At 39.2% G+C, this 27,051-nt stretch overlaps 1 protein-coding gene across 2 annotated transcripts in view; it reads right to left on the bottom strand.

The window, feature by feature from the left end:
* The window catches only part of LOC111342631 (cohesin subunit SA-2), a 29,207-nt gene extending 2,172 nt beyond the window's left edge, over nucleotides 1-27,035 (bottom strand). Inside the window, exons 1-41 of one of the 2 annotated variants that reach the window (XM_088727013.1) lie at nucleotides 26,903-27,035; nucleotides 24,867-24,974; nucleotides 21,704-21,876; nucleotides 20,857-20,971; nucleotides 20,585-20,734; nucleotides 19,680-19,776; nucleotides 18,675-18,751; nucleotides 18,531-18,584; nucleotides 18,138-18,288; nucleotides 17,858-17,925; nucleotides 17,407-17,490; nucleotides 17,193-17,266; nucleotides 16,844-16,909; nucleotides 16,685-16,742; nucleotides 15,802-15,900; nucleotides 15,364-15,443; nucleotides 15,126-15,280; nucleotides 13,487-13,557; nucleotides 13,253-13,312; nucleotides 12,858-12,906; nucleotides 12,389-12,573; nucleotides 11,836-11,925; nucleotides 11,694-11,753; nucleotides 11,331-11,399; nucleotides 11,110-11,184; nucleotides 10,103-10,176; nucleotides 9,894-9,978; nucleotides 9,303-9,383; nucleotides 9,066-9,158; nucleotides 8,416-8,473; nucleotides 8,188-8,307; nucleotides 7,534-7,664; nucleotides 6,643-6,816; nucleotides 5,890-5,972; nucleotides 3,947-4,087; nucleotides 3,271-3,383; nucleotides 2,718-2,762; nucleotides 2,195-2,627; nucleotides 1,564-1,668; nucleotides 579-660; nucleotides 63-143 (exon numbers count right to left, since the gene is read on the bottom strand). In XM_088727013.1, coding sequence (XP_088583139.1) covers nucleotides 63-143; nucleotides 579-660; nucleotides 1,564-1,668; nucleotides 2,195-2,627; nucleotides 2,718-2,762; nucleotides 3,271-3,383; nucleotides 3,947-4,087; nucleotides 5,890-5,972; nucleotides 6,643-6,816; nucleotides 7,534-7,664; nucleotides 8,188-8,307; nucleotides 8,416-8,473; nucleotides 9,066-9,158; nucleotides 9,303-9,383; nucleotides 9,894-9,978; nucleotides 10,103-10,176; nucleotides 11,110-11,184; nucleotides 11,331-11,399; nucleotides 11,694-11,753; nucleotides 11,836-11,925; nucleotides 12,389-12,573; nucleotides 12,858-12,906; nucleotides 13,253-13,312; nucleotides 13,487-13,557; nucleotides 15,126-15,280; nucleotides 15,364-15,443; nucleotides 15,802-15,900; nucleotides 16,685-16,742; nucleotides 16,844-16,909; nucleotides 17,193-17,266; nucleotides 17,407-17,490; nucleotides 17,858-17,925; nucleotides 18,138-18,288; nucleotides 18,531-18,584; nucleotides 18,675-18,751; nucleotides 19,680-19,776; nucleotides 20,585-20,734; nucleotides 20,857-20,971; nucleotides 21,704-21,876; nucleotides 24,867-24,962 — 4,155 coding nt within the window. In that variant the 5' untranslated portion in view covers nucleotides 24,963-24,974; nucleotides 26,903-27,035. The remainder of the gene's footprint in view (nucleotides 1-62; nucleotides 144-578; nucleotides 661-1,563; nucleotides 1,669-2,194; nucleotides 2,628-2,717; nucleotides 2,763-3,270; nucleotides 3,384-3,946; nucleotides 4,088-5,889; nucleotides 5,973-6,642; nucleotides 6,817-7,533; nucleotides 7,665-8,187; nucleotides 8,308-8,415; nucleotides 8,474-9,065; nucleotides 9,159-9,302; nucleotides 9,384-9,893; nucleotides 9,979-10,102; nucleotides 10,177-11,109; nucleotides 11,185-11,330; nucleotides 11,400-11,693; nucleotides 11,754-11,835; nucleotides 11,926-12,388; nucleotides 12,574-12,857; nucleotides 12,907-13,252; nucleotides 13,313-13,486; nucleotides 13,558-15,125; nucleotides 15,281-15,363; nucleotides 15,444-15,801; nucleotides 15,901-16,684; nucleotides 16,743-16,843; nucleotides 16,910-17,192; nucleotides 17,267-17,406; nucleotides 17,491-17,857; nucleotides 17,926-18,137; nucleotides 18,289-18,530; nucleotides 18,585-18,674; nucleotides 18,752-19,679; nucleotides 19,777-20,584; nucleotides 20,735-20,856; nucleotides 20,972-21,703; nucleotides 21,877-24,866; nucleotides 24,975-26,902) is intronic. The other variant, XM_088727014.1, reaches the window with a different exon arrangement.
* Between the last annotated feature and the right edge of the window lie 16 nt (nucleotides 27,036-27,051).

Raw genomic sequence — 27,051 nt, 5'->3', positions numbered from 1 at the left:
TAATCAGACGACAAAGGAAATTTGGATCCGATTACAGAATCCGAGTCCACTACAGCTCTTACCGTCTCTTTCTCTTCCTGCGAGTCATCAAAGAAATCATCAGGTAGTTCTTTTTTCTCTCTTCTTGCTCGTACTGGTGCCTTCTGTCAATGTGAAAGAGTAGATCGAAGGGAAATGAACTCAAGTCTCGGCAACGCAGGGCGCTTACCATTCACTCTTTAATTCCCATAACTGACAAAGACAGAATTTCTCCTTACAATATTAATACAATATCAAGCAGACAAGCGATGAGTCGATAGTCGATCTAAAACCAAATTCTCTGAATGACAGACGGTAAGTAGAATTCCTGATTTAATATTGATTTAATATTGATTTAATATTGGGAGTAAAAGGATTAATCTGAAATAGCCAACCATACTAATACATTCAGGAATTAAAATGTCTTTTTTGGGCGAACTACACCACAAAATAAATCTGAAATAAGATAAACTGTACTGGCTGAAAACGGAACTTGCTATCTAAACAGACGGTTCTAGCGTCCGAGTCAGTCCCTTGATGTAATCCCTAGCTGTTCTTACCGTTTTTTCCTTGTCTGTGTCGTCTTCACTCTCATATTCTTCGATTTCATCCTCGTCTTCAATATCCTCAAGACTTGTACGGCTACAAATTGAGACGAAACAAACATTTTGAATCTAACCTTTCTCTTGAACCCAACAATTATGTCGAAAGCAGCATCTGATTATTTACAATAAGGATAAATAGCGCACGAACTAGCGACCAAAAAAACAGCGACATCAGGGAAATTAAAATGCGACTTCGAGCACGACATTGATGAAATTGCGACAGCGATATCAGAATCTTCCGAAATGGCGACGTGACAAAGTTTGAAAATCAGACGGGCGACATCTATACCCCCTAACCACAGGCAGCCCAAGCTCACTGCTAGGAAAGCGGACGTGACTCTTACCGTGTTGCGCAACGTTTTATATTTATAAAGGTTTGTATGGGATGTTATCAGTTTGCCTTAAAAGAGAGAAAAATGTCTTGTTTTGAACTAAAATGGACTTACCTTATTGCCTTGTTGTTTTCTTTGTTGATTGCTAGCGTCTCAGGCCATTTTGAAGCGATTTCGGCGAGTTAGCGCTATGTTGGTGTTCAACTGCTGGAAGGGTGTCTTTCTTTTAGCAGCTGAACACCAACATAGCGCTAACTCGCCGAAAACGTTTCAAAATGGCCTGAGACGCCAGGAATCAACAAAGAAAACAACAAGGCAATAAGGTAAGTCCATTTTAGTTCAAAACAAGACATTTTTTCTCTCTTATAAGGAAAACCGATAACATCCCATACAAACCTTTATAAATATAAAACGTTGCGCAACACGGTAAGAGTCACGTCCGCTTTTCTAGTAATGAACTTGGGCTGCCTGTACCCTAACAGGGCCTCAGTGACCGACCAATATAGATCGATCGAATTAACGAACGAACGAAAACCGACCAAACAACATGCCGGACAAACGAACCATCGAACGAACGAGCGTTTTATTTCCACACATACAACACTTACCCGATCCCCGACGTATCCTTTTTGCTGTAACTTAATCGAGCCTTTTTGCTGTCTTGGCGACCTTTTTGACTGGATAACCACGATCTCTGAGATGATGCTGGAGGACTGTGGTAAACAACATAAAGCTTTCAGTTACAAGCACATTACAGGAAGCGCCTAACTTGACAATTCTTCAAACGGTTACAGACACCCAACAGTGATCCTTTTTGCAAGTTCTACATTCACGCAAAGATTTCATGAGGTTGGAGACTTTCCGACTTTGAAATGTAGCAACTTGCAGCGGAGACAACGGTGTTCACCCAAAGTATCTGAGCTTGTACTGATGAAATTTTGGCATTTAAATTCACTGCTCCGGTGATATTCATGCAATTACGACAGAACGGAAACTGCGCGCCCAGTAAGAATCTCCCCTTGTATGGGAGTAAGTCAGGCATTCTCCCTCGTTTTAACGAAGAGAGGTAAATACTAAAAATATTTTCAAACCGGTAGAACCATCCTTTCAACTGTTGAATTTTCAGGACTTCCAAGCAATGTTAGGCGGTAATAGAAGCTACTACAGGCGTTAAATTTTACCGGTTACCTCAAGGAAGGAAGAACACAAATAACGCGTGACCTTTTTCAGCAAATATACCTTTCAAAATCTTGGTCATCGAGGTCTTGTTCTTCGTCTTCGTCTTCGTCTTCGTCAGACTGTGATGTCTCCTCTCGCTTCCTTTTCACCGCTCCTTGTTTCTCAGCCGTTGACGCTTCCTCTGTGTTATCCTCAATTTTATCGGTCGTTTGGTTTGGTTTCTTCATAGAAGACAATGGAGCCTGGTCTTCCTGTGACCATTCTTCTGATCCGGATGACATAGTGTCATCATCCTCATTGCTGTCATCACCAGCTTCAGGCTCTTCCACAACTGGTGTGACAGGTCTAACAGGTTTTGCCGTGGAGAGTACGGTCTGTTGTGCTGTTGAGGTGGTCGACTTCTGAGGCCGTCCACGAGGAGCTTTCGGCTTCTGTTGTTTTGCCTTTGTTTTATTTTGTTTGGATATCCCTTCTTCCTCTTTACTCTCGTCCCCTGAAGGTAAAACAAAAAGGAAAGGTTACGGCAAACATCTGGCACCAGCCGTTTGAAGACTGGAGTGACATATTACGGAGCAAAACTTACCTTCCATGGGTAGTTTTCTTTTTGCGCGACTTCCTTTTGGCTGTCCTTTAAACACAAGGGGAGATTCGCATAAGACGCTTATCAAGTTTAAAATGCCGGGGGAAGTTTATCATTACCAGTCTACGTCTAGGTGTTACTATATTCCTACTACGTCAGTCAGCTTTTCAGTCCACTCAAACACGAAACTACAACACCTCTTAACAGTGGAGAACATAATAAACTAGAGGAAATTTTATTTTTCTTGAACTTCTTGCAGCAAACTTCACCCGCCGCTTGACAAGTAGAGCTTGTTTGAAAGCTTGATAAAATTGAACCTTTTTTCACGTAAACGCGAATCTCTTGACACATCCACGTGTTCGAGACTCAAAGAGTACGACTTCAGCAAATTGTCATTACTCATCTTACTTATGGTTTCAAGATTTCCTAGCTTTTCCTCGGCCTTGAGTATTTTTGTATCTCTCCCACAGACCAGCAAGGTATCATCGAAAGAACCTTTCTCAGTGAGTATAATTTTCACAATTGATCATATAACGGGCTCCCTCTAATTCCATACCTTCTTCCTCCTCGTCCTGTCCGGTCAGGCCATTCCTGTAAGATATCAAAGGACCCCACTGACCTCCCTTTTTGTGAATCATCCCTTTGGCATTTTCATCCAAAAATGATAAACTGCAAGTGAATAACAGTTTACAATCAAGTTTTAACATGAACCTAAATGCTGTAAGAATACTTTCATCTTTAATTTTTCTAGATTACTCCATGACAAGAGCAACAAAAGGCAAGGAAGGTTCACGCGATTATTAATCTCCTTTTTTATTGATTTACAATGATTTCACTGTGTTCCAGTTTATCCGACCGTTAAATTCTTTTTTCTTTTTTTTTTTTTTTCATAATGGAGCGCTTTTCTATTACGTGCCCTAAAACCTAAAACCAAAACCAAAGTAATTACAATGGCCATCAGAAAAGAGAAAAATACCCTTAAAGGCCAATGAGAACTCAAAGTAAAATCAAACAAACCGCCAAAAGCGCACGAAAACACGGGTGGCCAAGTTGCGATTGATGTTAATCTTGTATCTGATTGGTTGAGAGGGTGGTGCGAGTTTTCTGGACCAATCACAAAGCAAAGTAAAGCAAAGCCATAGTAATACTTGATTACTTTGTACACTTAACTGGTAATTTCTAAATCGCCTCCACCCCATAATCCCTATCTGTGGATATATCATTTCACTTACACGCCACCTTTCCCTGCCTTATCCTGAGCGATTAACTTGAACGTAAATTCGTTCAACACGTCCAAAAATTGAAGATTGTTTGGTGGTTCATCTTCACCCCTCTGTACATCTCCATTTCTCAGACTGTATTTAATACCTTCCCTACAGAAAAAGAAATCAGCCAAACAGTGACATGAAAATCTGCTCCCTCGCCAAGGGCCCACACAGCAGGAGCTTTAGCCAGTTTCCACAGCATTAAGCGACTTGGAGTATTACTGCCCCCCCCCCCATCTGGATGAGATGCCAGTCCATGGCAGTTACCCCCTAGCATTTCGTCAACTTTCCTGGACCGTTCGCCAATACCCGGTTGATGGAACGAAACACCGAAAATAAACTCCAAACTTGTATCGAGACCCTTCAGAACGGCGCCAGAGCGGCGCTGAACTAAATCTCAAGATCCTTCGGAACGGTTCTAAATATAAATCAATCTCAATATCCTTCCTAACAGACGAGCACTATCCTTTCGCAGCCTCCGCTCATTTCATTCAAATGCGACGAAAACATAGGCAATTTTTTGGTGAGAAGTTCTTTTCAGACTAATGACCAACCAGGCACTTTTAAATGCGCTCGTGCACGATACAAAACGTGTCTCTTCATTCACAACTCTGAGAAAATATCGGGACCAAAACGATCCATTAACATCACCGATCACTTCAAGTGCACCTCCGCCAATGTAATCTATCGCATAACTTGCACTTATTGCAAATAGATATACATCGGCGAAACAAGCAGAAGACTAGGTGACCGATTCCGAGAACACCTTCGCGACGTGGAGAGGAATGACAAGGACACATCGAAACCAGTCGCTAGACATTTTAATTTACCTAACCATTCTAAGCAACACATGGCAATCTGCGGTCTTTCCTTACACTTAGGTAGCACGGAAAGCCGGAAAACTCTTGAACAAAAGCTCATCTTTCAAATCGGCAGTCTAAACCCCACAGGGATCAACGAACGCTTTTCATTCCACTAATTTATTCGTGTTCTTCTCGTTGCCATGTTCCCACCAATCACGTAGCTCCTTTTTCTGCCTTTAAAAGCACACACAACCCACAATTCTTCTATTCGCTCCGACGAAGGGCTAACGCTCGAAACGTCAGCTTTTATAACCGTAACGGTGGCCAATTTACCATTTCAACTTTGTTGATATATTCAAATTATTTCGTTACCCCCACCGACGCAGCCGCAAACAGTTTCTTTAGATACTATCAGCCTTCCTTCATTTCACAGTTCTCTAAAAGGCACTGCTACTGAACTATATAACTATACAATGACTAATGATAGCTGACAAGATTACTGGACAAAGAGAGTCACCAGGTCGCATACGTTATACGACAACAACAAAACTTATTTCGTAATTTTCTTTGCACAGTTTTTGCCATCAAAGTCTTTTACCCCTGGGTGGAGAGCGGCTTTTACCGCTGGGTGGAGAGCGGCTTTTACCCCTGGGTGGAGAGCGGCTTTTACCCCTGGGTGGAGAGCGGCTTTTACCCCTGGGTGGAGAGCGGCTTTTACCCCTGGGAGGAGAACGGCTTTTACCCCTGGGTGGAGAACGTCTTTTACCCCTGGGTGGAGAACGTCTTTTACCCCTGGGTGGAGAGCGGCTTTTACCCCTGGGTGGAGAGCGGCTTTTACCCCTGGGTGGAGAACGTCTTTTACCCCTGGGTGGAGAGCGTCTTTTACCCCTGGGTGGAGAGCGGCTTTTACCCCTGGGTGGAGAGCGGCGCCGTGAGAGTTAAGCGTCTTGTCCAAGAACACAACACATTGACACCACCACGCCTCGAACCCAGACCTCTAGAGTCCAGAGCGTTGACCGTTGAACATTCGCGTCTCCCTCACAAACAGAGACATTGGAATAAAATTATAGCACAGCTGTAACAAATTAATATTTTGAGGTAACAAACCTGTGTAAAGTTACAACACATTCCCGAGACTGAGGCTTCGTTGTGTCTACGCCGACTGAGAGCGCAAATCTGCGGGCGAGTTCCTGCAGAAGGGATACACGAAATTATTTAGTAAATGAATATGGAACCGCGTAACAAAAAAACGCATGAATCAAACCATTACGTTAACCGTTTGACCCTTGCAGTGACTAGCATCTAAGTTCTCCTTACAATATCACCCCTGAATTATACATAAAGATCATGAGAATAAAGAAAATGATCACCAACTAAAGCAGCTCTTCACTGTTACACAAATTCTCCTTGTCAAGACGTATACGCAGAATTGTAAACAGAACAGTAATGATGTTATGGTGAAAAGGATTAAACCACATACACCCTTTAACTTAAAGATTTGGCTCGAACGTCGCATATTTAGATGCTGGTATAAATTCTTCTATACAGGGCTCGACACTAAACGGTAGCCCACTAGCCACAAACCAGTAGAAATTCAGTTTTGGCAAGTGGTTTTCAATTTCCACTGGCCAGTTTAGCTAGTAAACAGACTGAAATTGTCGTAACATCTAAAAAGCATCTAAGATGTCACTAGCCACTTGGCTAGTAAGCTGAAAAGTTAGTGTCGAGCAATGTCTATAATTTACGTTTTGGTGACTACTATTTTCAACCTTCATAGCGTTAAATGTCTACAGAATATTCTATGGACTGTGGTGAAAATAAAGTAGTTCTGAAATTTCTGCCAAGCTTTTTAAATATTACCTTGACTCCAGAAAATTCCTTTGAGTTCGTCTCTGCAGTTCCGTCGTTGTCGTCTTTAAATTTTTCAAACTCTTGTTGAAGACTCAGAAGCAAGGCTTTGGCAAAGGCTGAATTACTGATATCTCGGCATTTTGTCATAGTATGACGTATGATATCACCATAGTTACTGTACGCCTGTGCACGAGAGATAACATTCAGTGGGTTTGTTTGAAGCTGTAGGTAATGACACAACCTTCCGAATATCCGGTCCCGCGCTGTGCTGTTTATTTTTTACAGATAATTTTTAATTTTAGCAGTGATATAGTGCTGTGCGCCTTTTGAGAGAGAAAAAAAGGCTACATTAGGACACTAAGAGCTTGCTTAACTCTTTGTGAGTAGGGTAAAGTTCAGTGAGCGATGATGTTGTTCAGTGAATTAAAAAGGGATAATCGGTAAAACTGCGCTCCCAATTACAATGAATATATGAAGTTCATATATTATGAACTGTGGTTATAGATACGTATGATGCACGATCCTCGCAGTAGAGAGCGCTATTTATGCAATAGCGAAAATCAGACTTTTTTTTTTTAGGTCTGATTTTCGCTATTGCATAAATAGCGCTCTCTACTGCGAGGATCGTGCATCATATGTGCTCCAAATAGGAGTCAAACCTTAGACCTTCCAGTGAGACTCGTGGTAGGTTAGGCCCGTTAACTAGACTCATGGTGACAAACCTCCTGCATAAGGCTAGAATAACATGTCGATGTGTGTCGCTTTTGCGCAGTGATTATGAAAACAAAGATGGTAAATTTTAAGCCTGGTCATTTTAAGTGAAAGATTTTAAGCGTAAAGATCGTCTTAAGGAGAAATGTGTTCCTCCAATGATATCATATGCTATTCACGTTTTCATACCCTGATAAGGAATGCGAAAATCGGAGAAACCAGCTTCATATCAATCACATTATATGCGACGAGTTTACAGAATCCTGCCAGAACTGTCCGTTTTTTGCTCAACTCCAAAGCACTGCTGTCTGTCTGGTCCTCTATCAAAAAAAAAAAAAAAGGATGTGAGAAAAAACGCGTCACGGAAACCTGGGATAAGCTGCAACAGAGTGGGTGCAGAGCCCTCAATAAAAGCTGTTAGCCGGCCAAAATCGCCAGCTAGTCTGCTATTTTATCTGATTTTGCTGTGATTGTTGATAGTAAACTGTACATTTATTAAAAGACCATCGAAAAAATTGTACGGCAGCATTCCCCTTTTTTTCAGAGAAATTGAATGCAACATTACCAATGATCGGTTTAGATGTGTGAATCGATTCTACGTTAAGAATTTGCTCGAAGCTCTGTGCATACATTGTGGAACGCTTCCAGCATTTAAACTGAAGTTTCTAGTCGTGCGTGTAAATCTAACAAAACGACGTAGCGTCGGACGCAAAAACCTGGAAGCTTACCATTTCTTATTTCCCTTCTACTTTCAAACTCATAAGTAACCCTAAGTGGCCCTAAAGACTCGTAGCATTTAACATGTTTTGGTTCAACCATGATAACATGCTCATGTTTTCTAACCATCTTCATCCTCTGTTTCGTCCTCGTCCAAGTCAATGAACACGTGACTGATGACGTAATCTCTAAGCCTCACTTGGGTGGTGTGATCAGCTTCGTATACCAAAGGCGCCAGAGTGGGGGCTGGAACATGGCATTGCGATCGTAGAAAAAAAAAAAAAAAAACACGTTCAGGGTCTGTCTAAATAGCACCAGCAACAAAGTGATGCAATCAAAGCAGTCACAAAATACCTCTGTTCTTTAATTGCTTAGCAAAAATGATCAGCAAGTCACAGATACAGCAAAATGCCTTGAAGACGAAAAAGAAAGACACAAGTTAAAAAACATTTTAAGATAAATTCTTCCATAAAATCAAATATTTGAGAAGATGGGTTTAATAACAACGGATCGGAGATCAGAAATCACGAAAGGGGTAAGTTTCTAAAGAAACTGTGGTGCTATGTCTGTGCACTACAAGATAATTTGGTTGTAAAACCTGAATTGGTAATGTAAATTGGTCCCCGTGAAGAGTTTGTAAAGCAGATGTTTCGAGCGTTAGCTTTTTGCAAGAGCCAATGACGGAGGGTTAGCGTTCGAAACGTCATCACCGACTTATTTGATAAAAAAAAAAAAAAAAATAGTATACAATATAACATGCTGTTAATCAGTTCACTCCCGCGAGTGACCAAAACAGAATTTCTCCACAACAATATCAAGACGACAAGTGAAGAGAATAAACAAAAATATCAACTAGTTAATTATTAGTTGATCAGATAACAAATTCTCCAAAGTAACATCATAAGAATTGTATGACAGACAGTACGGAGAATTACTAATGAGATCTCGAGAGCGAAAGAGTTCATCGGTTCACTGTATTGAACAGCAGGTATTTATTGACTTACCACTCTCTGAACAGAATCTGTACTGAACTGTATGAGCTCATCGCAGTGTGACATAAACTGATTCACTCTCTTTTTCAGGGTGCGCATCTCATGCTGAGAAAGAAAACACACGTAGGAATGTTTCGTTGAGACGGTTTTGAAGGAATGGGGGAAGGGAGGGGAGAATACCCCGCTTGAACCTAGGTTGTTGCTGTCACAAGATTGAGATAAAAGAAAAAAGAATATCTAAAATCTAACCTTATCCGGTTCGTTAATATCTATCTCCGTAAGACTCCAAACGAGTAACATTTGCATGCTTGAGAAGGTCAGCTCCAATATCTGTTATATCGAAAACAAAAACACAAAAAAAAATCCGCGTTTAACAGTTATTGTTAGGTTATAAAAATCTGTTAATGCAAAAATTAAATACAGTATTATAGGTTTTAGGACAAAAAAGATGTAAATTCCAACGACAAAATAACGAAAAACACCTACAACAAAACAGAAAAGGCAGCAATGAAACGCAACTAAGAAACAAGTTGTGACAACACACATTAATGACAGCGCGCCAACACACAGCAATGAGAGCGCGCCAACACATGCCAATAACAGGGCGCCAACACACACCAATAACACCAAACTCAGGTGCTATAAATAGCAACACGTAAGCTTTAGACCTTGTCGCCTGACGAAGACTAGCAGTATACAGCTGTAGCAGTTAAAACGTCGCCATCAATACACGATTGAATAGCCTGACTCTTCTACCTTGAGACAAACGGTTAAACATTCAGTTATCTATAAAACCACAATGAACAACAACATTTTCTGTAACAAAGACGACTTGCCCACCTCATCTGGTACAGTGTGCTTGGCAGAATAGTCAATAATGTACGACAAATCATCGTAAAGGTCCCATTTATTGAGATTGTGAGATCTGCAATAGCAATCAAATACTTACAATGCATTTATAGCTCTCTCAGTACGTGCGCTACAATTTTTCAATTAACTGCACCAAAACTGATAATGTTTTCTTATTAATAAAATACAGGTGAACGTACTTGAAGAAAGATGCGATTCGTGCAAGATTGACATGGAGAGCAAATCTCTCTTGATTGTCTTCGTCTGCTTCATCCTAAAAGACAAAACAAAACCATAACAATAAAAAAACAAGACAACTAAAACTCATACATGTAATTCTTCCTCATATACAGCCTCCATCTGCTTGTACTGAAGACCACTAACGTAATAGGGACCTTAAGCAACCACAACGGCGACGGCAACGAGGACGTGGAAAAACAAGAGATCTAATTGGCAGAACAATAGCTCAGCACGTGCCTTTTGAAACTTTGTACATTTCTTAGCTGTCCTATGCAAAACAACAACGTGAAATCGCCAAAATTTGAGTCGTCTGCGAACCGAAACCGCGACGGCAAATTATTTTAATTTCCATTTGGAACTCAACGCTGCTTTTATACGTCATGCTGAAGTTGAGCTGTGGCGTCGTATGAGACAGTAAGCTCATGCAGCCATTTTTAAAATTCTAACTAAGAGTAGAAATTCAATTTTTAATCGAAGTCTTCCTTGGCGTTGCCGTTCTGACTGCTTAAGGTCCCTAATATCGAATGACAGACACGTATCCAACCTAATTCACAAATTTATCTAAATTCATCACCTCTCCCTGGAAAAATGTTTGAAATTGGGAGGAATTTCATGTTAATCATTTCTAAGAGTTACCGTTGTGATAAGGTGTAATAATTATTTTATCTACTAAATATATGAAAGTCATAAGATGTTAGGAAAGTAAGGATTTTATGGATTTCTATTTCAATCAGGATAACATTATCAGGGCTCGACACTAACTTTTCAACTTACTAGCCAAGTGGCTAGTTACAGCTTAGATGTTACGACAATTTCAGTTTGTTTACTGGCCAAACTGGCTAGTGGAAATCGAAAACCACTAACTAAAACTGAATTTCTACTAGTCTGTGGCTAGTGGGCTACCGTTAGTGTCCAGCCCTGATTATGCAAAAAAAAAAAAATAAATAAACAAAAGAAGAATACTAACTGCGTCAAGGCCACTCTTCACATTTTCTTTAAACTTTGCCACAAATGAATCAATCAGCTTACTTTTGGCCACATCCTGGTGGGTAAGAAAATCAAGATTAAGTTATTTCTGTATGAGGAACTTAAAAGACAACCAAATGTTAATAGACAATACAAAATGGAAGAAGATACTGCACAAATGTAACACACAAATCCTTGAGAACAGGGCACCTATCGACTTACAGCTGAAGAGGCCAAAGTGAAGTCATTGTCCGTGAGTGTTCTAAAGCTCTTTCCACATTCATCCAAAACCTGCACAAGACGAAAACAATATTGAAGCATTTTTGATAAGAAGGCAGGAATTTGAATGATTAAAGCCTGCGAGCACTTTTTCGTGTTTGGGTTTCATCTTACAGCCAGCTGTTATTACATCATTGATAGTCGCTTAAAGAAAAAGTTTTTGAAACCTCTGGGAGGGAGTCAAGTACAGATATAAGCCAAGTTGATTTTTTTTGTACCTTTATGGACTGAAATTCAGTGTGTAAGTTACCGATGTATATCACACATTGTCAGTAGGTTTTCTTCACAATTTTACAAAGTACTTACATCCACATTGGAGTGTTTCTCCACAATTTCAGAGAGTTGTTTCAGAAGTTCATTCAAATACTGGAAATAACGAAAAAAAAAAAAGGTCACAATACTATTCACAAACAGAAGACCCAGAATACAGGCTGGAGTATCTGCAAACCTTTCCCAGTCTCCGCTGTCCATATTCCTCAAGGTCAAAGTACTGGGGAAGTGATACTAGGTTTGTGACGTTTTCAATATCTGTTCCAAACTGAAACAAAGCAAGAAGCATGATCAAGATTCAGCTGCCTGCCGGCTCCAAATGACAACCTAAACTACAAGTATGCGAGCAAAAACAGTCATTCAAACCAAATATTTGAAATATTCAACCAAACTAGACACTTTTCGCCAAAATTTTGAAAAGCAAAGTTGAAACTGTATAAAATCCTCGAAAACTAGTAGCGCTGTTAGACATGCAACATTTATTCTGGGAGAAAAGGCCGCTCGGTAAGTGATGTACAACAGCAAATACTCTGTCCTCTGTTACATGACACTCTGCGTGTAAAATTTCACGCGCATTTTTGTGCACTTTTTACTCGTGCGTGATGTGCGCGTAATTTGCGTGTAAATTGAGCGCAATATGGCGGATTTACACGCATGAAACACGCATGGAATACCGATACTCCTGCAGCTGGTACTGTAGTTTTACATTAAAGGGGCAGTCCTTTTCATACCTTATTTAACAAGCCTGGTAGAGTCTGCATAAAATGCGCACTCAGGTCCTTTTTTTCATTTACAGTAGACTTGTTTTCTTTCACTTTACGAACTGCTCTTCCAGGTGGGCCCTGGCGGGTGGAGGCTTGTTTACAGGCGCAGACCATGATGTCAATCAATGCCATTTCTTCACTGTCGTTCAAACCTGAGGTTACAAAATCGGAGTGAACTATATCATCACTCATTTCATTGCTCACTGTATACTGAATTTCTCTCAATCTCCAGAGAAGCAGAAGTTTATCATAACAACTTGATTCCTGACCAAAAACGGTTGACTGTTACGACTACACTTTACGTAAGTGTACATATAGTTATAACTTCATCTGCTGACCAGTTCCCATGTACTGGATATTCAAGAGAGATCTCTTCAGGCATATTATAAGGGTTTACCCAAATTGTAAACAACGATTTGTTGCTATGGCAACCTACCTTGCTTGTCACTCTTATCCAAAAGAATATCAGTCATCAACTTCCAGTCCTAAAATGCACAAGACAGCAGACACTTCATTGAGTAACACTCCATATTCTTCCCTATTTTACATGCAAAAACGCTGTATTGCACTAAAGCCGTGGTCTAAGAAAACATACTGGAGGCCCAGAGACAAAAAAATTCTCAGAGACCCAATTCTGAAAAATTTTCATGAAAGCAAAGTTACATAGTACATGTTCCCAAAGAGAAGCTGTATCCTTACAGAAATGCTGAGGAAAATCCAATGCTCCCCTTTTAAATCACATGATCCAAATGCATTGTCTAAGTTAATCACCCCCTTTTGTTAACCTGGTCAGACATTTGCAGTCTTAATACAAACAGCATTTATTTTTACCTTCAGCAAGTCCATACTTTCCCATAAACTGTCTACAAGGTATGCGGCGTGGTTGTGGACCTAGAAAAACATGAAATGTGTCAGATATTTTAAAGAAATAAATAGATTAATTTTGCCAAAAGGATGGCTTTCATTTACATAAAGCAACTTTATCTACCAAAGTTAACTGGGTAAATGATCTAAATTTTATTCTTAATATCAACAAATGTGATCATAAGGTCATATCAAATTTACCTCGCTAACAATAAAAAACTCAATCAGTTTTTTCAACTGTACAAGTTTGATCTCCTGTTCTGCTTTTTTCCCTAAAAAAAAATAATAAAAAGAAAATAACACTTTTGATTCAAAGTGCCTGCAAAAATCTACAGACTGAGTAACAAAAAGGCCAGTCTAGCATCCTTGACAGCTTTCACTTGTAACACCTTGTCAATACCGTAGTAATGTTTATTCGCAAATTTAAATGAACATCGAAAACTCGTACATTGACCGCACGGCCTTGGTCAATGAATATAAGTGAGAGGTTTTCTGAAAATTATGAAAAAAAGAAGGCATTAAGCTCCAAATACCTTCCCGAACAACAAAAAACCAAATATCAACTCACTGAACCGTTCACTTTTAGCCAAAGAAAGACACAATAACTTCTCTCAAACTCTCTCCTATATAAAAACTGAAAACACTCGCTCACCCGAGCACATAGCAATTCAAGCTTAAAGGTGTCATGTGACTAATGGAACCTCCCAAGGGAGTCGGGAATGACACACCTGTAGTGCTTTTTATGTTCACATTGAAGTGCCATACACACATTTGGACTTCCACGGTTGACCACAAGAATCATTGCCAATCAAATGACTTTAAGCCCGTTGATGTCAATAGGTTTTAAGGTAATCTATGTCATTAAATCCTACTTTAACATCAAAATCTTTTTGAGTACATAAGCCAACAATATGGTGACATACATAATTTATCAAACAAATGTGCAACGGGAACCCTTTAACCCCTGAAAGTGACCAGCATCTAATTTCTCCTTACAATATCACCCCTAAATAATAATAATAATAATAATAATAATAATAATAATAAGCATTTATATAGCGCTAAGTCAACTACTTCATAGCGCTTTACAATATCTACTATATGATTAAAAAAGATACAAATCAATTAAAAATACAAATTAATTTAAAAAGGAAATTAACTGGTATAAATTATTGTTAGCTAAAGGCAAGTACAAATAAGTCTTCAATCACACATCAAGGTTACAAGAATAATAGAAATGATCAACAACTGAAAAAGCTCTTGATTGTTCAGTAAATTCTCCTTGTCAACACCATAGGAAATGCATGGAGAACAGTGTAGAGAAAATGCATGCTGATATTAGGGTGTAAAAGGCTAAGTCTGCACTGGACCCAAGTGGCCCACAAGGCACTGTAGCTTTATTCCACTTGTAGTAGCATGAAGCATGCTACTACAAGTGAGAGTATTGCTATTCCCTCCCCCACCCCTGAATGAGATGCCAGTCTATTCCAGCTTACGCCAAATTTTGTCTGGTTTCCCTAATAGTTCACCAGTACCCATTTATACTCATTGGGCTGAGAGGCCCTCCCTGAAAGTAAAGTGCCTTGCAGGAGATCACTGCACGGTGACCCCCAGCAGGGACTAAAAAACACTGGCCTTACAAATGTAGGGTCCTGCATGCTACACGTAGGACGTTTTTAGCATGAGCCTCTGGCTCGGAAGCGTTTTTAACATGAGCCTCTGGCTTGGAAGATTACACAAGCACTTCCCACGTTTTCGACATTAAATAAATCACTACATTACATTACATTACAGAGCAGAGCCACATCTCCATTTTTAAAGGAACTTGAGTGAGGCTAACCTCTTTTCGATTTGCTCGCTCTCTTCATTTCTTCATCAGCAGCCAAAACCAGCCTATCTTTAAGAAATTCTCCTGCTGCCTTTGCCACATTCCGACTTGTGCAGAACACAAGGAACTCCACCTGCTGACATTCTTCCTCCTCCAGTTTGTCATTCCTACAACAAGGTGACAAATACTGGTTGTCAAAGCAGTGTAAAAGTATTTTCCTACCATGTACACTTTTACTTTTAAAACTTACATAAGAAGAAGGTTAACCAGCTTGACTGCCTCCACAGCCACTTCATTTTCTTTGTCCAAGGTCATGGCTACAAGCCTTTCCTGGGATATAAATAAAAAAACACATTGTTTTGATGACTTCAATATTCACGGAATGACTTAATATCATCATGTCCATTTGTTTTTTTAAAGAATATAATATCTCGAAAGAGATTATTGCTCATTGTGGTGTTCAGTAACTGTTCAATCATTTGTCTCACACTTAAGTCACTTGGGAAGTGGATTGTGGTGTTTCAAACTGCTTACTGCTAGTCTTCATCGGTTGATGGGGTCGACTGCTTACATGTTACCACTTGTATCACTGCAATCTAACGGGATTGGCACATTTTGATCCCCATTGTTTATCATTAAGAATATAATAATTCTGGTAATTCTGAAAATGGTTATTTATGCAATTTACCTTAAATCTCTCAGTCAAGGGCTCCAGTTGAGAAAGAAAGTCGTCAACCTCGTAAAGGCCTCTCAATGAATTGATGGCCTTCTGGCGCACCTCTCCAATCTACCAGATATAATGCATAATACTATTCAAATCAATTGTTAAAATAAGGCACATTTTTATTTACTTCTGGCATTGGTGTACCTTTGAAGCAGAAGAGGAAGTAGTCAGTGGTTTTTTGGATATACGCATGCATCGGAATTCCACGTGCTCTTCATTTGAGATGTTCTTGCGTGCGCTTTGAGCGTGTACTTGCAGAATTCCCAGGGAGTTTTTCCCCACCGATTCCCTCCCTCTTTCCACTGTTTATTCAGTGTGACGAATGCCTGTCTCCCTTCTTTGTATGGGTGCTCATGACTGCATTGCCATGATTTGCCAGCCATAGGAAAAGTCTCCATCTAGGAGCTAGCCACCAACAGTGGAGGCTCCAGGATGTTTGAGGCACTCAACCTCCACTTAGGCCCTGTTTACAAGCAGGTAGAGTAGCCCTAGTGCTAGGGTTACCCTGGTAGGAGGGTTACCCTAATGCTCCCACATTTCTTCTTTTTTTCATTGATGTGTTTACAAGGCAGCTAGGGTTACCCTAGCTGTCTTGTAAATGCTCTCGTGGGGATAACTCGCCTACCCGGGACAACTTTTTACTTGTTTCCAGAGCCTTTGAACATTGATAACAACGTGTGCGGTTACCAAGCATAGGTAAGATGTCCCGGGTGGTAGGGTAACCCTATGTGTGAAATTTTGCTTGTAAACCCGGGCTATTTTTGACCCGCCTGCTAGGGTAACCCCAGCACTAGGGTTACCCTACCTGCTTGTAAACAGGGCCTTGGCGATGCAGTTGTTAACTTACCTTATCATGTAAGCTCCACACAGTGTATTTCAGAAACTTGTCACTCAGGAAGTAGGAGCTAAAAAGAAAACAGAAATTACAGTTACAGCAATAATGGTCAATAAAATTTTTTTTATTGTGTAGAAAAATTCCTTTCTGTGAAACTTGTAAAATGCACACCTGTATTCCTTCATCCAATGGCCCATTTCAGCAATGCAAAGAGCTCTGATTTCATGTCTGGAATCCCTGAAATTACATGGAAATTAAATGCAAGTCTGATAAAACAGAGTGAAAATAAGTCTAACAGCTGGTCACAAAAAAAACAAAAAGACTAGAAATGTTACATTCGGCTGGTTAAAAATTCGAAGCAAAACCCTAAATTTCAAATTAAGGAGAACACTCTAAAATAACACAGACAAAAAACAGCAAAGATTACTTATAGAGTTCCACCTTCTTCATCAACTCAAGAGGCCCCTGCACTTTATTTCAATCTCTAGATACCTATAGCATATGCAGTAGTTACATGTACCTGTATCTGTGAACAAACATTCCTTGGTGCACAAAATTCATCATGTCTTCCAAGTCACTGACATTCTGTCTTAGCTATAAGGAAAGAAAATAAGAAACAGTCTTATATTTAGCCTACATTTACATGTAATTGTGTGCATAGCAATCCTGTTTAAACCCTTCAAAACATAGCATACATGTGAAAGGGCTCTGTAAAGAAAGATATTTCTGCTTACCTCTTGTCTTCTGTTGTTCAACATTTCAATTTTTTCCATGGCTTTCTTTGAAGAAACTTTGCTACTTTCACTGTCTAACTGGCGCTACAAAAGTGATTTGAAGAGATCTATTTTAGCAAAAGAGACATTCCCCATTTCAAAAACGAGTGGGGGAGTGGGTCGAGTATGCCGCGAAAGTTTGTCTGGGATCGTTACTCTGGACACAAATCTGTAGTAAACAAAGAATTGCATCCCGAGTAACGATCCCAGACAACCTTGCGCGGCGAACTCGACCCACTCCTCCACTCATTTTTGAAATTGGAAATTGTCCAATAACAAAAAATTCCTAATAGCAGATTTTATGAAGATGCCAATGATTTGTAGAATATGTTAACACTGTGGCTGCAAGAGGCAGGAATTGAATTTTTCTCATTTATAACATCTATTTGAACAGTAACACTGTATGTCATACCTGGGTGTGATCCAGTTCTACATGAACACGCTTTGCTACTTGTATCAAGGCAGAAACAAGTTTCATTCCTGAAAGTAAATAAGGAGTCAATGAAAAGTAAAGTACAGTAAAAATAGTTAAGTTGATGAAACAGACTTCATTAATTGTATACTACATGTATAGTCACTGCTGGTCTACCTCTCGAAAAAAAATGTATGTATGTTGTAAACAATAAACCAGGCAAAAATGAAAATCATCACAACTCCAAAGATTAGTACAAGACTTAAAAATGAGTCCTCACCGGCTAAAGTGCTTGTGTGCCTAAAGGCCCGGACTTGTGAATCTGACAATCTGATTAGCCAAGAAACCAGAGTATCCAACATGTACTCATCATAGATTATACTGTGTTGGCATTGCTGAACCAACGAATCTACAAACTCTACAAAGTTCGTCTATAAAAATGAAAACAAAACAAACAAACAAAGTCTTGGTTAAGATCTACGTGAGTTACTGTACACTCAGATGAAAAGTGGTGTCTAAGCAATTGTGTACCCACCCCTCCATGCCTCAACATTAAACCCTAACTTGTTAGCAGCTGACTATTGTTGGGTTAAGGGGGGAGGGGTACATGTACAATTGCTCAGATACTGCTCTGTGTCAGATAAAGGAAAAAAATGAATTACACAATACTTACTCTGAATTTTTTGTACGCTGGGCCCGTCATAATGAGTGGGTATTCATGGCTGGCCTAACGAAGAGGAAAAACAACAATTATAGCTCCACTGTTTGATAGAGTTGACAGAGTTCAGAGGTCAAAATTCTACGCAGTTAAACAAACCTCGTCAAACTGCTCAGTCAGTTGACGGATCGCATTGACACTTTCTTCCTCCTCCAACATTTTAGGAGTGACAGTTCCTGAAAAGACAGTTACAACAAGAACATGTTGACAACCAAAGTCACCAATTAGGAAACATGTGAGGGACTACATACATGAAAAGGTACAATCATCCTTCTGCCAATTACAGACCCAAGCCAATAGGTGTGCAACATGATACAAATAATGTTAGGTTGAAGCTAAGAAATTATGCTGCTGGCTGAAATTTCAAGCGAGGTGGCCAAAAAGGTGGTGAACAATTGTAAGTGTGTAACTCATTAGGGCCTGTTGTGCTTTACCAAGCTATAGCCGGCCAAAAATTTCACCTGCAGCCGGCCCTTTGCAACAACCTTGATCATGTAATCTAATTGACAACCTCAGAAAGCACACTAGACTAGCCTTTCCCACTCAGTTGTCCGCGAAAAAAAAAAAAAAAAAAAAGAAAGAAAGAAAAAATTCTCAGGGCTCTACTCCTCTACTCTACAAAAGGTTGGGTTCTACAGATGGCTAACTCTTGTCTTTTGTGAAGCTTTGTTATAATGAAGATTGAAAGAACTGCGCACTTCAGATTTCAAAGACAAGCATCTCCAGTATCTGGTGATTCTTCCAAGTACATACAACTAGCTTCATCACTTGAATAAAGGGGATAAATTCTTCAAAAAAAAAAAAAAAAAAACTCTCAGACTGGTGCTGTGTCAATGGAGGGTATGACAAGATAATAATTTGGTTTTAATCAAATGAGTTGACAATGTAAAAAGACCACCACTACAAGTTTCTGATCATATGCATTAGCCCTTTCTCCTTCCTTCCCTAAAAAAAGCTACATGAGGAACTCTTTAATACTGGACTGTAGGACTTCCTTCATAAACTTTCACCCAACAATACACTGCATAAATTACAATTCTGCAAACTTTAATTTGACTTTAATTTGTTAAACCTCTTTAACCACTGATTGTAATCTTGACAAACCTTTGCAGCCGCAACACTGGACAAAAAAGTGAATGAGATCAACCATTCCGTTTTCTTTGTCTGCAGTGTAACTCTCAATCCAGTCATCCACAACAGCCTATGAATTTTATGTACAATAAAGTTACCTAAACAAATCATCTAGCGTAGATGAGAAACTGCTGAAGGTTCACTTGGAAAATGTTTTGGGAGGGGGTTGACAGTTCTGGAGAGCCAGTCCAGAAAGGGATTTTGAATGGTTTCTTTTACTCATATCTCTGTATCAGTAGAAATCAGAATGTTCTTTAGTTTTTTAACCAGTTTTACACTCTAAAAATGACACAACAATGACACTGTACTGATTAGCTTTGTTCTCCCATGAAAGCCTACAATATATCACAGCCAAAACAACAGCAACAATTTTATTTCCCACTAATTCAAGATCCTGCAAATAGCTCCATGTACCAGGCTAGCCCATGGTTAGTTAGTCCTCTTCACTGGTCTATAGATACACATAAGACCTTAGCCAGACAACACTCTAAAAGACCCAATGTATTAAAAATAACTAAAGTAAAGTCTGTTTACCGGCGGAGTGACCCATCAGGCCAGCCCTTAACTCAGTTTCCTTAGCGTAAAGTGACTAGGAGTATTTCTACTCCCCCCTGGATGGGATGCCAGTCCATCACAAGGTTACCCCCCTTCCCAGCATTAAGTTCACCAGTACCAATTTAAACACGTGGGTGAAGAGACGCACTGTGAGAGTGAAGTGTCTTGCATAATAACACAACACGATGTCCCCCATCAGGGCTTGAACTTGGACCACTTGGTCAGAGTCTAACACTCTAACCATGAGGCCATTGTGCCTTCTACCCAAAAGGAACTACATTGTTTTAAAAAAGTTTAGAAGTCATATAAATCATAATTCTTACCCTGAGAGCACCTTTTCCAGCTTTCACAATATCAAACAATGTCCCCTGGTTCTCATCAGTCTCAGCATCAGCATTGCCTTTAGATTTCCTTGATTTCCTCTGAGATGACTTCCGAACAGAGGGCTGTTTTGATTTTGCTTTTTTTGCTACCTACAAAAATAAAATTACCTCCATTTACACCTTTGGGTATTCACAAGAATGATTAAAACAAACACAAAAACAAAACCACAAATAATCTGAGTAACTGAAAAAAACATCTCAGTCAACTGTACCGGTGTAGCTTTGGAAGTTTCTGCCGCACGTTTTCTTCCTCGTCCTGTGGTAGGCGCCTGAACAGGTGTTTCCAAGTCACTGTCGTCACTTGATTTATTTACTGATGACTGTTCCCTGAAAGACACAATGGATAAAAAAAATTAAGATCAGTTTTTTTCTGAACAGGGTTTGTACACTTTTTGAGGCCAAAGATTTGAGGACTTTTCAAGGACTTTCCAGGACCCTACTTAGAAATTTCAAGGACTTTTTTTTAATGACAATTTTACCTCAAAACCAAGAAAAATGTTTCTGTTAACATCTATGTTTTGGGTTTACCGATGGTGCAAAACAAAAGCAGATATTTTTCGATGTTGTTCAATAAAAAATCAAGGACTTTCAAGGACCCTAAACGAAATTCAAGTACTTTCAAGGCCTTGAAATCGGCCTCCTGAAATTCAAGGGTTTTCATGACGCGTACGAATCCTGTCTGAAGCATCTCAATAGGGCTGGAATCTTAAATTCTTGGTTCTGACTGGCTAATGGCACACTCATAACTGGTCCAACTTCTTACAATACAGACCACAGTCTGAAATTTTTTTCTGTAACAATCTCTGCAAAGTGGAAAGAGGAAACCAGCCAGGAAAAAGAAAATAACTTATTTACCGATCCAGATCGGTCTGCAGTAAGAAAAAAAAAGTACTCTTGGTCTCAAGTAGGGCCCACAATCACTTAAGACCTTTGGTGCATTTTTTCCCATACAGTGCCATAGACCTCCTTCCCAGTAAACACCCTATAACTCAAAAGTTGCTTTTCTGGCCATGTGTGTTATATAATTAAAATGATTTCAAAAAATGTGCCGTTAAGTACCCAGCTTCTTCATTTCCTTCTTCTTCGTCATCTGAACCACTCTCTGGTGTCACTTTTGTCTTCTTGGCTCTCGGCTGCTGTGGTGTGCCTTGTGCTCCACTGAGCTGAGACTGATGACCATATAAGATTCTCTGCCTGACTTTCCTGCCACTGCGTCTTGGTGACTCTTCCTTCTGAAGAAACAAAAATAATGTTGATTCTGTTTTTAGAAAAACCCTACCCTAGAAACCATTATAATTTCTATCTTAGCTATTAACCCTTTGGCTCTTTAACCCTTTGTGACCGGATGGCCGATATATCGGCCATACAAATCACGCGCCACAATTCTGCCCAGTGGATACTCTGTTTTTAGTTCCCAGTCCTCAAACGGTTATAAAATCAAGTCTCCATCTTGGATCTTTCGTTTCGAAGCGTTTCTTGTTCATTTTCATCCGAATTTTGTCAATTTTTCTCGAGTTTTCGACTAGTAAATTTCGCAGGAACATTTAAAGGGCTTCTGCAAATGGCGTCACACTCAAGGACGTATACTGTGGACGAAATATTGGAGTATTTAGATGATAATTTCGACATTCCCGATGATGGCTTGAACTCAGACATTGAAGGGTTTGAAGATGAAGAATCCGACGACGATCAGGGCAATTTCTTTCCAGATCATGACATGGAAATTGGTGATAATGAAGAAGTTACTTTGGCTGCAGTTGACATTCGAGAATCACCTGCTGCTGAAGCAAGTGCTGCTAGAGGTAGGCCAAGAAATTCATGTGTAAATGAGTACGAGTGGAGCAGAGAAGCAAGTGATGTGGATATTCCAGGATTTACTCAGCCTGTAGGACAAGTGAATCCGCTACCAAGAGGTAGTTTGGTTCTTGATTTTTTCCAGCTGTTTATTGATAACCACATTCTGGGAATTATCATAAGGGAAACAAATCGCTATGCCCGCCAGACAATGACACAGAGGCAAAAGGATCCAAATTCATGGAAAGAGGTTTCTTTAGAGGAACTGAAAGCTTTTCTTGGACTTCTTATTGCCATGAGTATTCACCGGGTACCTAGTTTGAGAGATTACTGGTCAACTGACTGGGTATTAGGAGTCCCAGCTTTCTCAAAAGTCATGGCCAGGGACAGATTTTTAGACATATATTACAATATTCATTTGTGTGACAATTCACAAATGCCCCAACGTGGCGATGAAAACTTTGATAAGCTGTTCAAGGTGAGGAGTTTTATGGAGAATCTGAACACAAAGTTTAGAATGAATTACAATCCTCATCGAGAGCAGGCAATAGATGAGGCCATGATCAAGTACAAGGGGCAAACATCGTTGAAACAGTACATGCCAATGAAGCCCATAAAGAGAGGCATAAAAATGTGGTGCAGGGCTGACAGTTCTAATGGATACCTGTGCGAATTCTCTATATATACTGGGAAGTCACGTCAAGGTGTTGAACATGGACTTGGATACACTGTAGTTTCAAATTTGTGTCAGCACATAAAAGGGAATTGGTACATTATATTCTGTGACAATTTCTTTACCTCAGCAAAGTTGATTGAAGATTTGTACCAGAACAAGATTCTTTGCTGTGGTACCCTGAGGTCAGGTCGCAAAGGCTTTCCAAGAGAACTGTTCGACAAAGCTGCCATAAAACGCATGCAAAGAGGGGACATTATTTGGAGAATGAAAGGTCCCATGCTGGCGTTGACATGGATGGACAAGAAAGCTGTGCATGCAGCAGGCACAAACCAAAAAGCTCCATCAGATGACCTGCCAACAGTCAACAGGAGGAAGAAAGATGGCACTGTTGAGCAGGTTCCCTGCCCCGAAACAGTGTCATCTTACAATGCCCATATGGGGGGTGTCGACAGAAATGATCAGATGAAGTCCTACTACACGATCCCTGTTGCAGGGAAGAAATGGTGGAGTAGGATCTTCTATGATTTAATTGACAGGGCAATTTTCAACAGTTTTGTTCTGTATCAGGAATCCCCACATTGCGCGTCAAGAAACCTGAAGAAATTTCGAATTGACCTTGCCAAGCAGCTTGTTAGCAATTTCTGCTCACGTGGAAAGAGGGGACGGCCTTCTGATGAAGGGCCCCAGCTTGCTCGCTACATTGAGAGGCACTTCCCAGACTTCTTGCCCTTAAATGAAAGTGGCAAGAGAAAGGAAAGAAGATGCAAAGTGTGCTATGACCGGGGAATAGTGAAGAAGACCAGCTACTTTTGTCCGGATTGTGACGTCGGCCTGTGTGTGGCACCTTGCTTCAGAGTGTTCCATCAGCCTTGAATTTCAACAATGTGAAGAACAGGCATTAAGTTAGTTCAGTTTTAGATACTTTTTAGCTTTAAAGACATGAAAACACTTTCAGAAACAAAGTTTTTTTTATTATTCAGTGAACATTAATTTAGGTGATTGCGTGACGTGACACATGCCGTGACAAAATCGACATATAGAAGAAACCATTATGAACCAGAACACCAAGTTAGGAGTCAAAATCATCAGTATAAACTACTCTTTATTTTAAGCAACATTTCAGAATTTTTCTCTCAAATCAGAAAGAATTGTGCTTCTTCCAAAGTCAGTCAAGCATTGTTTTGTGACAGTTGAGATCATATTTCACGTCATCTGACAGCTGTCAAACCAAACATAATCATCGAATAAGTATGAATTTGTATTGTACATTTATTAATCAAGACTATGACCAAGTTTCAGGGACTTATCTTTATTATTAAATTTTTTATGATTTTTTTTAAAAATTACAACTAAGAAACTTGTGTAAACTCAAAAATTAATTCAGGTCCCAAAGGGTTAAGAAGATGTAGCATCTAATTATTTTTTCCCCACAGTATCGCCCTTTGATCAAACATTCAGCTTGCGGGAATTTAGGAAATGATCACAAACTCAAGAGGCTGTTAAACAAAGTCTCCTTGTAGGTGTGACAAGAAATGTATAGAGAAGAGTAAAGAGAACATGCAAACTGATCTAATGGTGTAAAGGGTTACAAAAAGTATACTTAAAAATTTACAGCCTCACAGTCTAAATATTACACTATGAGATAACCTGTGAAAACTAAGTATTTTTATTGGGCCATGATCATACTAACTTTAACATTTCATAGTTACGTGTACAATAGCCTTTCTTTTTTTCTAATTCTTCAGTATATACCTTAGTCTTTAAAGGAGATGGTGTGCTGTTCACAGCTGGACTTGGAGCAGCACTGCTGCCACTGACATCCTCTTCATCTGGCTGTATTGTAGACATTGCTTAGACTAACTGCAAGAGACACAGGGTTTCTCATGACAAAGATTCAGGATTACCCAAATGCTCAATGTTTTGTTTCTCTAATTTTTTGTAAAAGTTTTGATTAACTTGTCACGGGACTTTGACTTTTTTCAAATCTATTTGTGACTATGCATGTGATTTACATTTCTAGGGGTAATTCATTAATGTTTTCAGCAGGAAGGCAACTGGTTTTCACAGACAGGCAAAATTTTTTGAACTGAACTTCTTTATAAGATAAACTATTCTCCAAATCGTTAAACCAGGTGGGAAAATCCATCCTAACAACCGGTCAATTTATGTGGTGCCCAGTCCTTAATAAAACCACTGTCATAAATGACTACTGTTTTACATCATTTACTTTTGACAAGCATTTGTACACATCATTCGGGCAAATTGCAACCAAAACAGGATCATACATGACAAAAATTAACCCTTCAACACGAAGAAGTGATTAACAAGTAACTCTTCCCTATAATATCCATGCATAATCCAACAGACAGGTGATGGGAATACTCAAACTTATCAGGTAGAGATTGATATCTTGATTTAACTCCAAATTAATGTAACTAATTTACAAGGAAATGTGCAGCAGCTAGAGGGGACAATTAGCGATCAGATCTTGATAGTTAAAGTCTGAAGGTTCAACCACCTTCTCTTATACATAATAAAAAAAGTGGAGAAACAAACTTTTATCTTTTTATCTCTAAATTTCTGTATGTATTGGTGATGGGTGTTTTGTTACTCTAATTTTGTTATGGTTTTTAATAATTTGTAACAGGCTTTTGTGTCCTTTAAATCTATCTGTAATTGTACTCATGATTTCTGACTCCTGCTTTGCATCATTTGCTTTTGACAATTGTTTGTATGATAAACAATTCACTTTATGATTCAAATTTTTTGTATGATAAACAATTCACTAAATAGTTCAAATTTAGATTTTTTAAGTAAAAATAATCTTTATTTGCCAATTAAAGCTAAAAAAAGTTATTAAATCAGGAAAATCAACTTCTAAGGGTAGATCTTGGAAATTGACTGTGTACTCTACAAACCTTGTCAGATAATTGTTTTGATAATTTTAAAACATCAACTCCCAAATCCAATTGTTAATTCTCCTCTCTAACTGCTACATTTTTCCTTGTTAGTCACAATAATTATGTGTTAGATCAGAATAACAACTTCCACCTGATAAGTTTGAGTATTCTCATTACCTATTTGTTAGATGATAATATAGATATTACACAGAGAAAGTTACATGTCAATCACGAATGAGAGTGGCAGTTTAAGGGTTACAAAAAAATTTTAATTAGATCTAGATGTGTGTGAGAAATTTGATTTGATTGACTGATGTGATGGAGTTGATTGGGAAATAGGTTTTCAATTGAAAGGTGTCAGAACTATAGTTGTAGAGAGTCTCCGATTCAGAAAACACAATTACGGCTGATTTGAACAACGTACAACTTGTTGATTCAGTCGTTCGTTAAGAAAGAATATATTATATTATGCATATCAAAAACCACAAATAAAATTCCATTAACATATTACAGTTCGATGTTGCGGCAGAGTACGTCAAGTGTAATTTAAAGCATGCAAGCATAATCGATCGAAGTTTCAATTATGTAGGTAAGCCAAGATATTTTGAACTCGATTTGTACGCGGTGATTTTAAGCCGGTTCAAACGCATTTAAAGACGATCTGGAGGACGATTATAAAATAGCAACATTACTTAACACGAAGATACACTTCAGGGAGTTTAAAGAAGGTCAAAACATGCGTGGAAGCACAGTTTGAAGATACCTTCAGAGCTGTTTTGTCTGGAGGAGTGAATGATAGACAGGAACCCAAGACCTGTTTACTAAATCATTTGCATGATCCTGCTGTTGTTTCACTTCATATCCTATGCAGAAAACATCTTTACTTACCTTACTACTCAGAAAAGCGAACTTTCTCTCATAAAAGGTCGTAAAATATAGTATAAAAGGATAAAACACAATGTTTTCAGTCACTAGATTCCCCTTTGCAGCTCGATTCTGTTTTGGCGGGCATTGATCACATGATCGAGATGAAGTTA

This window comes from Stylophora pistillata, chromosome 7 (genome assembly GCF_964205215.1).
Source record: "Stylophora pistillata chromosome 7, jaStyPist1.2, whole genome shotgun sequence".
NCBI classification, from domain to species: domain Eukaryota; kingdom Metazoa; phylum Cnidaria; class Anthozoa; order Scleractinia; family Pocilloporidae; genus Stylophora; species Stylophora pistillata.
The sequence above is the reverse complement of the archived record's forward strand: the minus strand, read 5'-3'. Positions and strand labels throughout refer to the sequence as shown.